The following is a 12,536-nucleotide window of genomic DNA, read 5'->3' on the forward strand; positions in this document are numbered from 1 at the left end:
TTCTGGCTGTGCTTGATCCCGTGCTTGTGCCCCTGCTCAGGACAACATTTAAAGCAAAGCCTTGGTGTTTTCAGAGTCTGGGCTCTGAAATAACCACATCCCAAGTCCAGTGTCACAGGCGCTGAGCTCAGGATCTTGTTTTCTAGGGAGAAAACATGGATTGTCACAGGGATAATTGCTCTTCCCCCTCATCCCATCCCTGCTTTGATGCTGGCCCTGTGATGGCCACTTCCCCTGTCCCTGAAGGCTGTCCCCCCTTCCTACAGGGATGGATACTCCCTGACAGAGTGGCTTTGCTTCCTGCCAGGCAGAGCTGTGGGTTCAAAGTGGCCTTTTAACATTTAAACTCTCTCTCCTCCCTCCTGGGGGGCTGATGGGGAAGTCAAATTCTCCTTTCCAAGGCAGCAGAGGCCACGTGCGTGGGCAGAGCCAGGGATCAAATCAAGGCACATTCCAGGGCATTAGACAGACGGTGGGAATTAAGAGCTTTACCTGGAAACTGGCTTTGTATCTGCAAGCCCTGCTTTTGTCTTCCAGCCCAACTTGCTATTTTTGTCCCTTTCACCTTCTGTGTTGTGGTGTGTGGCACGTTCGGGGAGCCCTCGGTAAATGTGGGGCTGTGCAGCCCGGGAGGAAACACTCAGGGGGGTTTGGGAAGGCAGGAAAAGTGTGGTTTATCAAAACCAAGCTGCTTTGGGGCTCATTAAAAGCCAAGAAAAGGCTCCAGCTGCTTTCTCCAGGCTTGGGATCAGGCAGGGACTGCAAAGTCCCATGTGGGCTATTAGCACTGAGCCTTGGATTTGGTTTCTCTCAGTCTATAAGGCTGGTGATGGGGGCTCCCTCGGGGGCCCTGCTTCAGGGAGTTTGTCTGCTTCAGCTCTGCCTTTTTTATTTTTGTCCCCTTGTTGCTCTTCTGAATCCCTGGGTGGGCTGAGCATCTCCCAGTTGGTGCTGCTGGGCCCTGATCCCGGCTGTGGGCTGTGGATGCAGGAGGAGGAAGAGCTCAGAGGTTCACCTTAGCTCCCAGAACCTTGATTTTCTGTCCTATCAAACAGTCTTTGCCCATTTGGGCCTTGTGCTCTTTGAGGAAACATTTGAAACGAAGCTTTTGTTATGTAGGAACGGCACTGGGCTCTCACATGTAACTTGATTTTATTTATTTATTCCTTTGCCCTTTCTTAGAGGAAATTGCTGCTATTTTCTGGGCATCAGGCCCAGTTTCTGCTTCGTTCTGTCTGAGTCCACACCACATCCTGGATGCCGCACGCAGAGATGGAGCCTGTGTGGATGAGCACACCCAGATCTGGAGGTACCTCCTCGCTTTCCACCCAGCATCAGCCCACCTGCGAGATTTTCAGCCCCCACGTGCACAGCAGGTGGCATTTCCACCTGTATTGATGTCCTGGGAGCCCTTGGATATGGGAAGGGGGTTAAACTGTCTGAGACTGGATCTGCAGCAGGCAGGAGCCACCCCGGAGTGAAAATGAGGCAGGGACACAAAGGAGCACTGAGCTGTCTCCTGTTCTCCCAGGTCATTAGATCATCCTCAGATGTGCTTCGTGTCTCGGCGCAGAGCAGTGACAAGTTTGGATGCTTCAGGAGAGAAACATTCACTTCCCCGTGAGGAGTAAATGAGGTTCGTTTGCCTGGTGTCAGTGTGTTATGACTCAAAGACGTGCATTAACATTTACCAAAATCTGAATGAGAGCTCAACTCTGCCGTAGACATGAAAGTTGGGTGTCATTTTGTTGGGATTTGGGGGAAATCCTCTGGAGAACAGAGCTTTGTTTTTAGCAGTCACCTGCGTACCAGGCTGCAGGAGGCTGCGGCTCTGTGTGCATGGCTGAGGGATGTGTCAGGTCACCTGGTGGGCCTGGGGTGGGCAGCTGGACATGGTGGTGGGTGAGCAGAGCATGCCAAGTGTCCCAGCCTCACTCCAGACCACGCCAGAGCTGAGCCAGCAGAGGCTGCACTGGGGGAGCTGCTCCTCTGAAATATTTCAGACACATTTTCCTGGGCAGGGTGAGTTACTTGGGCAGGATTTTGCATCGTTTTCTCACGGTGTTTCTCTTCTGGCACTCCTTGCTGAAAAGTCCACTTCCAGCAGGTCGTGAAGCCACAGATTTATTGATCTTGAACCCCGGGGGGGGGGGGGGAAATGAGTAAAAACAGCAGCTGCAGACCAACCCCCCTGAGCAAAGCACAGCTTAGCGTTTTCCAGGGAGGCTGTGGCAGGATTCTGTCCCTGTCCTGGCTGGTGCTGGGGCCCTGCTGTGCCCAGGGAGGAGCAGGAGGGGTGCTGAGCATGGCCACAGTGGCACTGAGCCCTGGCCCTGGCCCCTCTGTGATGCTGTACCAGCCCCACGGCACAGCCACACGCCAGCTGCCAGTGGGGACAGGTGTTGCTTCACTCCCTGGTGTGTTCCCAGCTCCAGAAGCTCATCCAGCTGGTGCTGAGCTCTGGCAGGGGCATTGCTGGGGCAGCAGGGATTTGCCTCGGGGCTGTCCCTGTTCCTGAGAGCCGCGGGGAGAAGGCAGCGGTGCCACCCATGCCCCGGGCTGAGGATGTGGCACAGCCTGCGGTGCGCCGGGAGGGCACGGGGGGTGTCACCGTCCCTGGGGGTCTGTCACCATCCCTGGGGACTGCCACAGCCCCACGGTCCCTCTGCACATCCCGCCGGGATGTCACACACCAGGACTGCGGTTCCTGACCCTGCTCGGTGACCTCAGCCCCGCCGGAGGGGTCTGGCAGAGACCAGCCCTGCTTTTTTTCAGGGAGATAAACCAAAGCCCACCTCCCCGCACCCCGTCACCCCAGTTTCTGCCCCCGAGGCTCCGGGGCTGCGCTGCCCAGGCTGGTGGCCGTGTGGCCGGGGCGGCAGGCCGGCCACAGCCCTCATTCCTCCGCTGCTGGGCACCGCTTTGTTGCTAGCTGGTGACATCACCCGAGAGCCCACCCCCTGCCTCTTATCCGTCTCTCCGTCTCGCTCATTTATTCCCAGGCAGCGCTGGCAGGATCGGGGGCTGTGCGAGCGCCAGGGCTGGCAGCAGCAGCATGCGTGCGGCCACCGAGGCTCAGGGCGCCACAACCACGTAAGGGACCGGCCGGAGCCTCCCCTCCTCACCTTCCTCCTCATCCTCCCCCCCGGCTAGAAACTTCCCTCTCCCGCACTGCCCGGGCTTCTCCGGCCGAGCTCGGCAGCGACAAGCCGCATGCATGACACTCCGCAAAGGAGAGAAAATGACCATAAGTATCCAGGAGCACATGGCCATTGACGTCTGCCCCGGCCCCATCAAGCCCATCAAGCAGATCTCCGACTACTTCCCCCGCTTCCCCCGCGGGCTCCCCGCCGCCGTCGGCCGCAGCAGCAGCGGCGCCCTGCGCCCCGCGCTCAGCCAGCCCTCGGTCAGCCCCTCCGAGGCACCCCGAGAGGATGAGGAGGATGTGGACCAGCTCTTCGGAGCCCACGGAACGACGCCCGCCGAGCAGCAGCCGGCCAAGAGCCAGGCGCCCGAGGAGGTGGTGGATCCCGAGGGCTACGAGTCCGACGATTGCAGTGAGTTTTTAAGTTTCCGTGGGAGTTTGCCGGGTGCTGAGGGCAAGGGTGGCTGGTGGGGCCGGCTGCCCGTCTTGGGGCACCCTCGCAGTGGTGCTGGCCGTCCCTGGGCTCTCAGTGCAGCGGTGAGAAGCCCCCAGGTGTAGCCGGGGAGGTTCTCCCGGCGCGGCTCGGGATGGAGGGGGCCCTGGGAGTGTCCGTGCCGCAGCCAGGCCGGCTGCTGAACCCGAAGTAGGGAAGTCTCCCAAGAGCCACCAGTTGCTGTCGTGGTTGGTGCACTTCTCTGCCTCGTCCCTGCTCGGCTCCCGTGCCTCCGGCCGGGCTCGGAGCCTTTTAATCCGGCTCGGTGGTGCAGGCTGCTCCAGCCACCCTGCTGATGAGCTGGCGATAAGGCTCCGGCATCGCCCGGCTCCGCACCGGGGGGACATCTGTCGGGAATGTCATCCTCCCGGGAAAGCTCTGCCCTCGCCTCTCCCTCGGCAGAAGTCCGGCGTGTCATCCCCTCCATTCCTCACCCTCCGGCTGCAGGCAGAGCCCTGCGGGAGACCAGGGGGGCCTGTGGAGCAGAAGGCTTTGCCTGTGGTGGATGCAGGTGTTTGCAGCAAGGGTTAACCCCTCCCCACCCAAAACGTCCTTCCCCACCCGGCGCCGTGGAGCTGCAGGGCAGCTGCTGCCCGGCTCTGCCGGCCACGGCCGCCGGGATAACCCGGTTTTCCCTCGGAGTTCGAGAAACCCCAAAGGGCTCCGTTCAGCCCGGCCTTCGGGGGCCGAATCCTGCCAGGGGCTGAGCGCAAAGTTTGGAGCAGCCGGGAGATGCCGAGGAGGAGAAGGGAGCGTGTGAAGCTGCCCAGGCGGTGCTGCGTGCTCGTCCTGGGGGAGGCTGAGCTGTTTACGGCCCAGCGCCGGGCAGGCGGTGGCTTTCTTTCCCTTTGCGGAATGTCACAGCCCTGCCTCGCCATCGCTGCCGTTTATTCCACAGCCCAGAGCGTGACCCCGAGGAGGGCCGTGCTGCTGCAGGGTGGCGCGGCTGTCCCTGTGTCCCCCTCTGGGCACAGCCCCGGCAGAGGCTGGTGCTGGGTGCCAGCCCCAGGCTGGCACGACCCTCCCTCCCCACGCCGTGTCAGGGTCACGCTCCCCGTGGGGAGGCGACAGCCCTGGCACTGCCGGGGAGAACATCTCTGCTAAGCCGTGTTTGGCCCAGCCGGGCAGTTAACGGGGACTTGAACCGGCTTTGGGTCATTTGCTGCTCTAATTATCCCACCGTCTTTGCTCACCGTGGCCGTAGAAACCGGGCTGCAGGGCCAGGGGGGTGTGTGGGAGCCAGAGCACCCAGAGTGCAGCGTTTTCTCTGGGTGACTCGCATGGAAATTGCCCAGGGCGCTGCATTCTGCATTTATCCGTCGGCAATGCTGGATGCTGGATCCTGGATGCTGGATCCTGGATGCTGGATGCTGGAAGCAGCTTGGCTCCGCGCCGGGGCCGGCGGGTGTTTCTCTCACCCAGGCTGGCGTTAGGAAGTGTTTCTTGCAGCGTAACAGGTGTCAGGCAAAACTGCTGAGGCTGTTTTGCCAGAGGTGTGGTGTGGTTTCGGGCTGGCGAAGGCACAGCGGTGCCAGGAGCGGAGCAGAGGAGGTGGCAGCGGCGGTGTCACATCTCTGGGGACGGCACGGGATGGCCCAGACACCCCGAGGACACTGGCTGGCGTGAATGTGCAGGATGTGAGACTGTCACTCCCCCATGTTTAGCAGCCAAGTTGTAAATCCAGGCAGGAGCTGCCTGTCCCCATTCCCCAGGCTGGGAGCAGGGAGGGGATCCGTGCAGCCTGACTGGAGCCATCAGCCGCGCTGGGGAGTGTCTCTGAGCTCCCCCACACCTCTGGAGGGTGATTCAGGGCTGCTGCATTAGTCACCTGCACTAAATTCCCCCTGGAGAACCTGTCTATGCCTGCACGTCAGGACAGCGCTGGGGTTTCGCTGCTGGCAGTCCCCTGGGGTGGCACTCGAGGTTCGGGGGATGCGGCTGTGGGTGCAGCACCCACAAATCGAGGTTTTGGCGGGCACAAATCGAGGTTTTTGCCTCACTCCTCAGAGATGCTCCCAGCCCAGCCCCGGAGAGGTGCAGAGAGAGGGATTTTGCCGTGGCAGGATCCATCGGGAGGAGGAGGAGGATTGAGCGGCTCTCTCCTGTTTGTCCCACCTGCCTGTGGGTTTCCCTCCTCCGATTCCAAGGCGATGCTGCTGGCTGGGCTGGGTGGGAGGAGGAGGAGAGCTGCCCCTGCCTGGAGAAATGCAGCAATTGTCTGGGTTTCCCCGAGCTCCCTCCTGCCTGGAGTTACTGCTCCAGCCTGGGGGCTCTGGGGTTTTTCCAGCAGGATCTGAGCTGCCATCCCAGCCCGAATTCCAGAACGCCAGCAGGGCTGTGGGGAGTGGGGCAGGGTGGGTCCTGCCTGGCCCTGCTGCAGCTCACCTGGGCTGGCTGGCTGCATCCTGATCCTTAATCCTTTGCTGAGTCGTGCTCCAGAGCCCACCAGCAGCGCTTGTAGCGTCTGTGGGGCCAGTGGGCACTGCGGAGTCTGCTCCCTTCCATCAGGGTGGCCTGAGCCAGGTTTGGCATCTTCAGGGAGCAGGGATGTGGCCGGGGGGGGAGGGGTGTGAGTGCGTGCATGGAACGGGTGCTTTGGAAAACTGAGAGCCCCCAGGCTGTGGGAAGCAGGTGGAATCCTTCCAGAGATGGGCAGGGACCTGGCTGAGGTGGGAGGACGGGTGGGGCCATGGGAGGCTCAGGTCCGTGGTTCTGGACACCCCTCCAGCAGCCTGTGGAATACAGGGAGTGGCAGGGAGCAGGCAGGGCCAGGGAACCAACACAGCAGATAATGTGTGGAGACATCTGGGCTGGCTCTGGGATCACTGGGAATTGCATGGAGCCAGCTCTTCCCATCAGACCTGCCGGCAGTGCTGCTGTGAGGATGTGCAGGGTTGTGGTGAGAGACCCTGGCAGAGGGACTCATCCCTGCCCTGTGCTGGACAGAGCAGGACTCCTCCTGCAGCGGGTTTGTCCCCAACAGAGCCGCCGAGGAGGTGGAAGGAATGAGGCAGGAGAAGTGGGAAATGTGTGTTTGGTGCAGGAGGATGGTTTGGTGCTGCTGGACCAGCGTCTGCTGCGAGCTGAGAGGAGCAGGCAGGAGGCTGGGGAGGGGGAATTCGCTCCTGCTGCCCCGAGACACCTGGCTGTCACCTCACCTTCGGCTCCCCTGCCTGGTGCCCTGTGACAGCAGCAGGTCCCCAGCCACCAGGGATGCTTCCCACCCAGCTGAGCAGCACCGTGCCAGGGAAACTTGGTTTGCAAGGAAAATAAGCAAATGCCAGCTAGATGGCAATGTGCCACCTGTGAGGAGCTGCCTCTCGCCTCCCATCTCCACCGATTTCACCCAAATGCCGCTGCCCCTCCACCGCCTGCACCTTCCCCTCCACAGCACCAGCAGGAATTTGTACCTGAGGCGTTTTTAAAGGTCTCTGAGACCTCTGCACGAGCAGAGGTACAGACAGTCCCTGTGAGGGAGCGCTGCCAGGGCTCCTCGCAGGGGATGGCACTGGAGGGAGCAGCCATCCTCCTTTACCAGGCAATCAAGTTTCCAGCCTTTGGAGAAATGCTCCGAGCTGCTGTTTGGCTTTGGAAAGAGGCTCTGGTCACTCTGGGACTCCTTCCCTCCTCCAAATGTGTTTGGCTCTGCGTTTTCAGGTGAGGAGAGAGCCTGGGAGCCCCTGGCTGCAGTGGGATCCAGTATCCTCGGGAATGCTGCCCCATCCTGCTGCTGCCAGCACTCTGGGACCGTTCCTCCATGCCCAAACCCATCCAATCCCACCTCATGCCCAGTTTTATTGGTGGAAGAGCAGCCTCCTGAGCTCTGGAGCTGCAGCAGCACGAAAACCACTTCTCCAAAGTGCAGCTGAGAGGCCAGTCCTGGTGCGTGGCAGCTCGTGACGCCTGCAGCGCCACACAAGTTATTTAGGAAGACTCTTATTTTGAGCAAAGAAGATAATTAGGCAGGCAAAGCCATCATGGGGATATTAATTACTGGCTGCTCGAAGACGTAAAGAAGAAGGAGGAAGGTCTGAAAGGGGTGCAGGGTTTGCAAGTCCCCTGGCAGAGCTTTTGGCCAGACAGGGGGAGGCAGAGGAGACGGCGAGGAGCGAGCAGGGTATTTACTTCTGGAACGCAGCTCCTTAGCATATGCTGCAACTGCTATTTATAAGCTTTGAATCGTCTTTTCAATCCAGATAAGGCCAAAAGAAGTATTTTTTCTCGCTCGGGAAACTAAACAAGCCACGGCTGATTTCAGCAGAGCAGGGTTTTGCCAAGCAGAGCACAGCCTTGAGCTGCCTGTGCTGAAGGAAAGTGTGCAGTGTCACAGCCAGGTGTCCCAGGGGAGCTTTGGGGTTCCCCATGGGGTGACTCTGGATTATCCTGTGGGATAGATGGATATTTGGGATGTGCTGGTGTGGGTGAGCTCTCACACTTTCCTGCTGACCATCCCAGCAGTGATCCAGGTGCAGGATCTTCCTCTTGCCAGGGATTGCCCACGGCCAGGGACACCCTGAAGGGCTGGAGGTGAACACGGGGCACCAGGAGAGGAAAGCACACGGGGGTGAGCAGGGTCTGCCTGGGCCTCCCTCCTCCAACATCCATGGAAGCAGCATATGGGCCCTGGCCTCTGGCACCTCTGCTAATGAAGGAGCCACCCAGCTGCTGGATAACGAGGTTCCCTCCTCCCACAGCCTGCCCAGCCCTTCACCTTCCCCAGCTGCAGGAGGAGACACAGAACTGACACCTCTTGTTCCACCACGCTCGAGCTCAAGGGGTTCCCAGACCTCCCCTCTTTGTATTTAACACTGAAGGCGATCTTTTTTTTTTTTTTTTGGGGGGGGGGGGGGGGTGTTAATTGCAATACTGTATTTCATTAAAGGAGGAGAGCGGGAGAGATTTGAAGGCCATCTCTAAATTGAAATTGCTGAAAGTCTAATTGCTGCTGACATCAGGGACCATTTAGTGCTGTAAAACATAATTGCATCTCTGAACTGTTCTGAGCAGATAAGTGTTCCTCGGAACACTCCTCCCGGAGAAGACAGAAGAGCTGATGAGCATCCATCAACCAGCCTCATGAAGGAGCAGCTCCCTGCTCCAGAGTTTACCAGGGGCTGGCTCCGTGTCTCCCAAATGAAGAAATATGAATTGCTGCAGAGTTTAAGTGCAAAACCCACGGCCAGGCAGGGAACAGTTGCAAGAGAGAAAAGTTGTGTTTGTCCCTTGCTCCCGATCCTGCTGAGCTCAGCCACATCCGTGGATCTGCTGAGGAGGGAAGGTCTCCTGCCTGTGAGCTGGATCCGCTCCCTGCTGGGTTTTTTTTGTAGGATTGGGAATGTCCTGCCCCGCTGGTGGCAACAGAGCAGAGTCCTGTGATGCTGATGGGAATGGTCACGTCCCAACATGCTGTGCTGCCCTGGGCCATGTCCCAAAACCTCCCAGATGATCTGCTGTCACGGAATAGCTGATGGCAACGCCAACTTTCAGACATATCCCATTTCCAGCTGCCTCCTCCACCTTTCCCAGTGAAATCTGGAAAGCTGGAGCTTCATGCCAGAGGTCAGTGCTGCCATCAGGGGCTCTGCAGCCCTCAGGGCCTGCAGCTCCTCAGCTCAGCACCTTTGGGATCCATCCCTGACTGCCCAGCAGCATCCTGAGTGCATCCAGCCTGGGAGTGCTGGCTGAGCTCAGCCCCAGCTGCAGGAATCGATGGTGCTCTTTTCCAGGGATAACCCTGAGGGTTTGCCAGTCCTCAAGCTCTGCCCCGCTGGACGTGGTCAGGATGCCAGGGAGGCAGGAGAGCACACAGAGCCACCCGCCAAAATGTTCTCCAGCAGCCCGGCTTGGAAACGGCAGGAGATAATTTCTGTTCCTCCTGAGGAGTCATTTACCAAGATTTTATATGGGGCTGTAAGTGCACAGAATTACCTGCCGCCTTTCGGGACCTTTAAAATTATCTCCATTGCAAGGGAGAAATTAAAGCAATGGGAGAATAGGGACCTATCTTTAATAGTGCATTAAAAAAGACCCAGCCTGAAGGTTACCGAACCTGTGCTTTCTGTAAGGGAGAGCTAATCCAGACAATCCCCAGCAGTCTTTTTACTGCTCCACTCTGATCTCCCTGGCACAAAATCCGTGAGCAGATTATCTTGGGCGCAGCAATGCTGATAAGCAGAGGGACTTAAGGCTTTTTGGACTTCTTTTTAATTAGTTCTACAGCGGGGTTTTTGTGTGCACACCTCAACTCCTCCCGGTGCGGAGCTTTGCTGGGCTCGCTGATGGCAGTCACACCTGCCTCGGGAAAGCGAGGAGCGTGCTCCATCGTCACTTCCAGGCTTTGCTGAAGCTTTTCCTCTGAGTGTCAGTGGCTTTTCCATGCCTTGGGATGAGAAACCTTTTTCCTGGGAGCATCCCAGGCAACGGAGAGGGCGGCTCTGCCACCCAGCGCAGCCCAGGCACCTGCAAGGACAGGGGCTGGGGCAGGCAGCGGAGCACAGATTTATCACCACATTTTTGCCTCTCATCCCACAGGTATAAATAGAAGCTCCTTCAGCCTCGCCTCGCCCTGGGCACAGCCGGGAAATGTCAGCAATAAACAATAAATTCCTGCCGGCTCCGGCGGGCTGTGCCGGGCTGCCCGCGGGCCTGGCCGAGCCCACGGACACATCTGCTGCTCCTGCTGCCCTCCAATAATTTCCTGGCCCACTGAATTAATCAAAACGCCCAAAGGTCGGTGGGAGAAGAGGCCACCTTCGCGTGCAGGTCGGATTTATTTTTTGCCTTTAGAGGCTGTGTTAAAAGCCGGGCCCTGGCCGGCGCCTTCCCATCAATCTGTCCCAGCTCGTGGGGAGGAAGGAGGGTCAGAACCTGCTAATGAGTTCAGTTTTCCTAATGGTTATTTTATCACTGGAGCAGAATAATCGTAATAATAATGATACATCCTGCCTGCTGTCTGGAGAGCGCCAAGCTGCCTTTGTGAAGCCTGACAAAGGCATTTATTTATATTTTTTATTTGCAGCCTCCGTGATTAGAGGGCAGTGTTCAGAATAGCCCAGTCGAGTTAAATAATCCTGCTAACATCGCTCTGAGTCTAATTGCTGCCCTTTTCTTTTTTAGGTACTTGCTCCCCTAATTAAGATCACAATCGGGCTGCACCTCGAGTGAGAGGGGGGAAAGCAATTAAAGCAGGGGGATTGGGTTGCTCTGCAGAGGTTTTTGGGCCCGATCCTGCCAGCTGGGGATGCAGGATTCCCACAGCCAGGGCTGGATGTGCTGCTGGGCTTTGCAGGGGTGGGAGCAGTGCTGGGGGGCTGCTGGTGCCTTGCCCAGCCCCCGGCTCTCTGTGCTGAGCACCGCAGGAGCACAGGGCTGGGATGGGGCTCCTGGGGGTTCACAGGGTGCTGTTGTGGGGTGCAGGGGTGGCTCCCAGCCCTGGTGTAGCTGGAAGGTCTCCTCAGCCCTGAGCTGGAGCTCCAGCCTTGTCTGTGCTGGATGCATCCCTGGCTGTGCATTCCCCGGATGTCCCAGAGGCTGGTGGACTGTGACCATGTCCTCAGTGTGTCCAAAGAGTCCTGGGCATCTGCTGGCTCCTGGCTCTGGTGGCAGTGCTCACCTGCAGCTCCACAGCAGCACTTGGGCTGCCAAAACCCCAACTTTTCCTCATCCCTTATCAAACAGCCACATTTCAAAGCAATTAGCACAACTTGTGCTGATGGTTCCACATCCCTCTGCCCAAGGGCAGGCCCTTCCTTGGGAATTGAGCCTCACCATCCACAAAACCCTCCTCTCTGCTCAGAGGAAAACCCCTCCAGGACTGGAGCAGAGCCAGGGCTGGAGCCCTGCACCCCTGTCCGTGCCCTCCCACCCTTGGCAGCTCCAGCAGGAACGGGAACTGCCGGGTGTTTGCTCATGGACTGCCAGAGCTGGGAGCAGGACCCGAGTCCCCACCTGCAGAACAAGCTCCTGCTGCCGTGTGAAGGTGATTTTAGGGGTTTTTCTGTCTTGCTGGAGCGGGGCTCCCCGCTGCCCTCACCCCTGGGGGCAGGCTGGGGCTTTGTCAGTGTTTCCTGGCCGAACCCAGTCCGCCTGCCAAGCTTTTTAATTTGTTTTATAAATTGCCCAAACCCAGCCGGCTGAACCGCGGGGCCCCCTCCTGCGATAAAAATAAAATAACAGCTTGAACTCGGGAGGACCGAGCCGTGGGGCTGGCAGGAAGCGCTGATTAAAGGGCAGGTGGGGGATGATGAGGCTCCCGAACCAAACCGGAGGTTTCATCTTCCGCTCTTGAGTGAAAAAACAAAACAAAACAAAACAAAACCCAAAAAAACCGCAGATCTGGGAAGTTTTGCTGACTTGGTTTGTGGAGCCTCACGCTGCCATCCCGTCGCTGAGAGCACCCAGAGCGCTGCTGGTGCTTCCTCCCTGCGGGATGAGCGGGGGGTTTAGCTGGGAATTGTCCTGGAAATGCTCATTCGAGCCTACAGAGAGATGAGGCACAAGCTACAGCAGGTTTGGCCTCACCCCTCATCTTCCCCTGGCAGGTAAAACCCCACTGAGCTGTGACTTACCCAGACCAGGAGCTAATGTGCCATGAAATTGCTGCACAACGAGTGGGGTACGTTATTCTGGCAGAACTCTCCCCGGGTATTTACTCTGCTTTGAACTCAACGTATTTGCTTGGGAGAAATGATGGGTTGGTTTTTTGTTGTTGTTTTATTTTTTTTTTTTCCAGCAGGCAAACCTGTAGCTCCTTTGCCTTTGGGCTGGGACATCACTGTGAAATTGCAGCAGGAAGGGTTTCGGTCCCCTGAATATCCTTAAACTCCGTGGGTGCCTTGCTGTTATCAATGCTGGAAGGGAAAAAAAAAGCACCTCATTTCCTGCCACAAAGTTTGTCCA

General features: G+C 58.1%; 1 protein-coding gene across 2 annotated transcripts in view; it reads left to right on the forward strand.

Annotated features, from left to right (window-relative positions):
* The first annotated feature begins 3,006 nt into the window (after positions 1 to 3,006).
* Positions 3,007 to 12,536, forward strand: part of DOC2B (double C2 domain beta) — a 29,196-nt gene continuing 19,666 nt past the window's right edge. For both annotated transcript variants that reach the window (XM_066202269.1, XM_066202270.1), the window contains exon 1: positions 3,007 to 3,557. In XM_066202269.1, coding sequence (XP_066058366.1) covers positions 3,218 to 3,557 — 340 coding nt within the window. In that variant the 5' untranslated portion in view covers positions 3,007 to 3,217. The remainder of the gene's footprint in view (positions 3,558 to 12,536) is intronic.

The sequence above is a fragment of the Chamaea fasciata genome, unplaced genomic scaffold (genome assembly GCF_029207755.1).
Source record: "Chamaea fasciata isolate MVZ Bird 193981 ecotype frontalis unplaced genomic scaffold, bChaFas1.0.hap1 SCAF_21, whole genome shotgun sequence".
Taxonomy (NCBI): domain Eukaryota; kingdom Metazoa; phylum Chordata; class Aves; order Passeriformes; family Sylviidae; genus Chamaea; species Chamaea fasciata.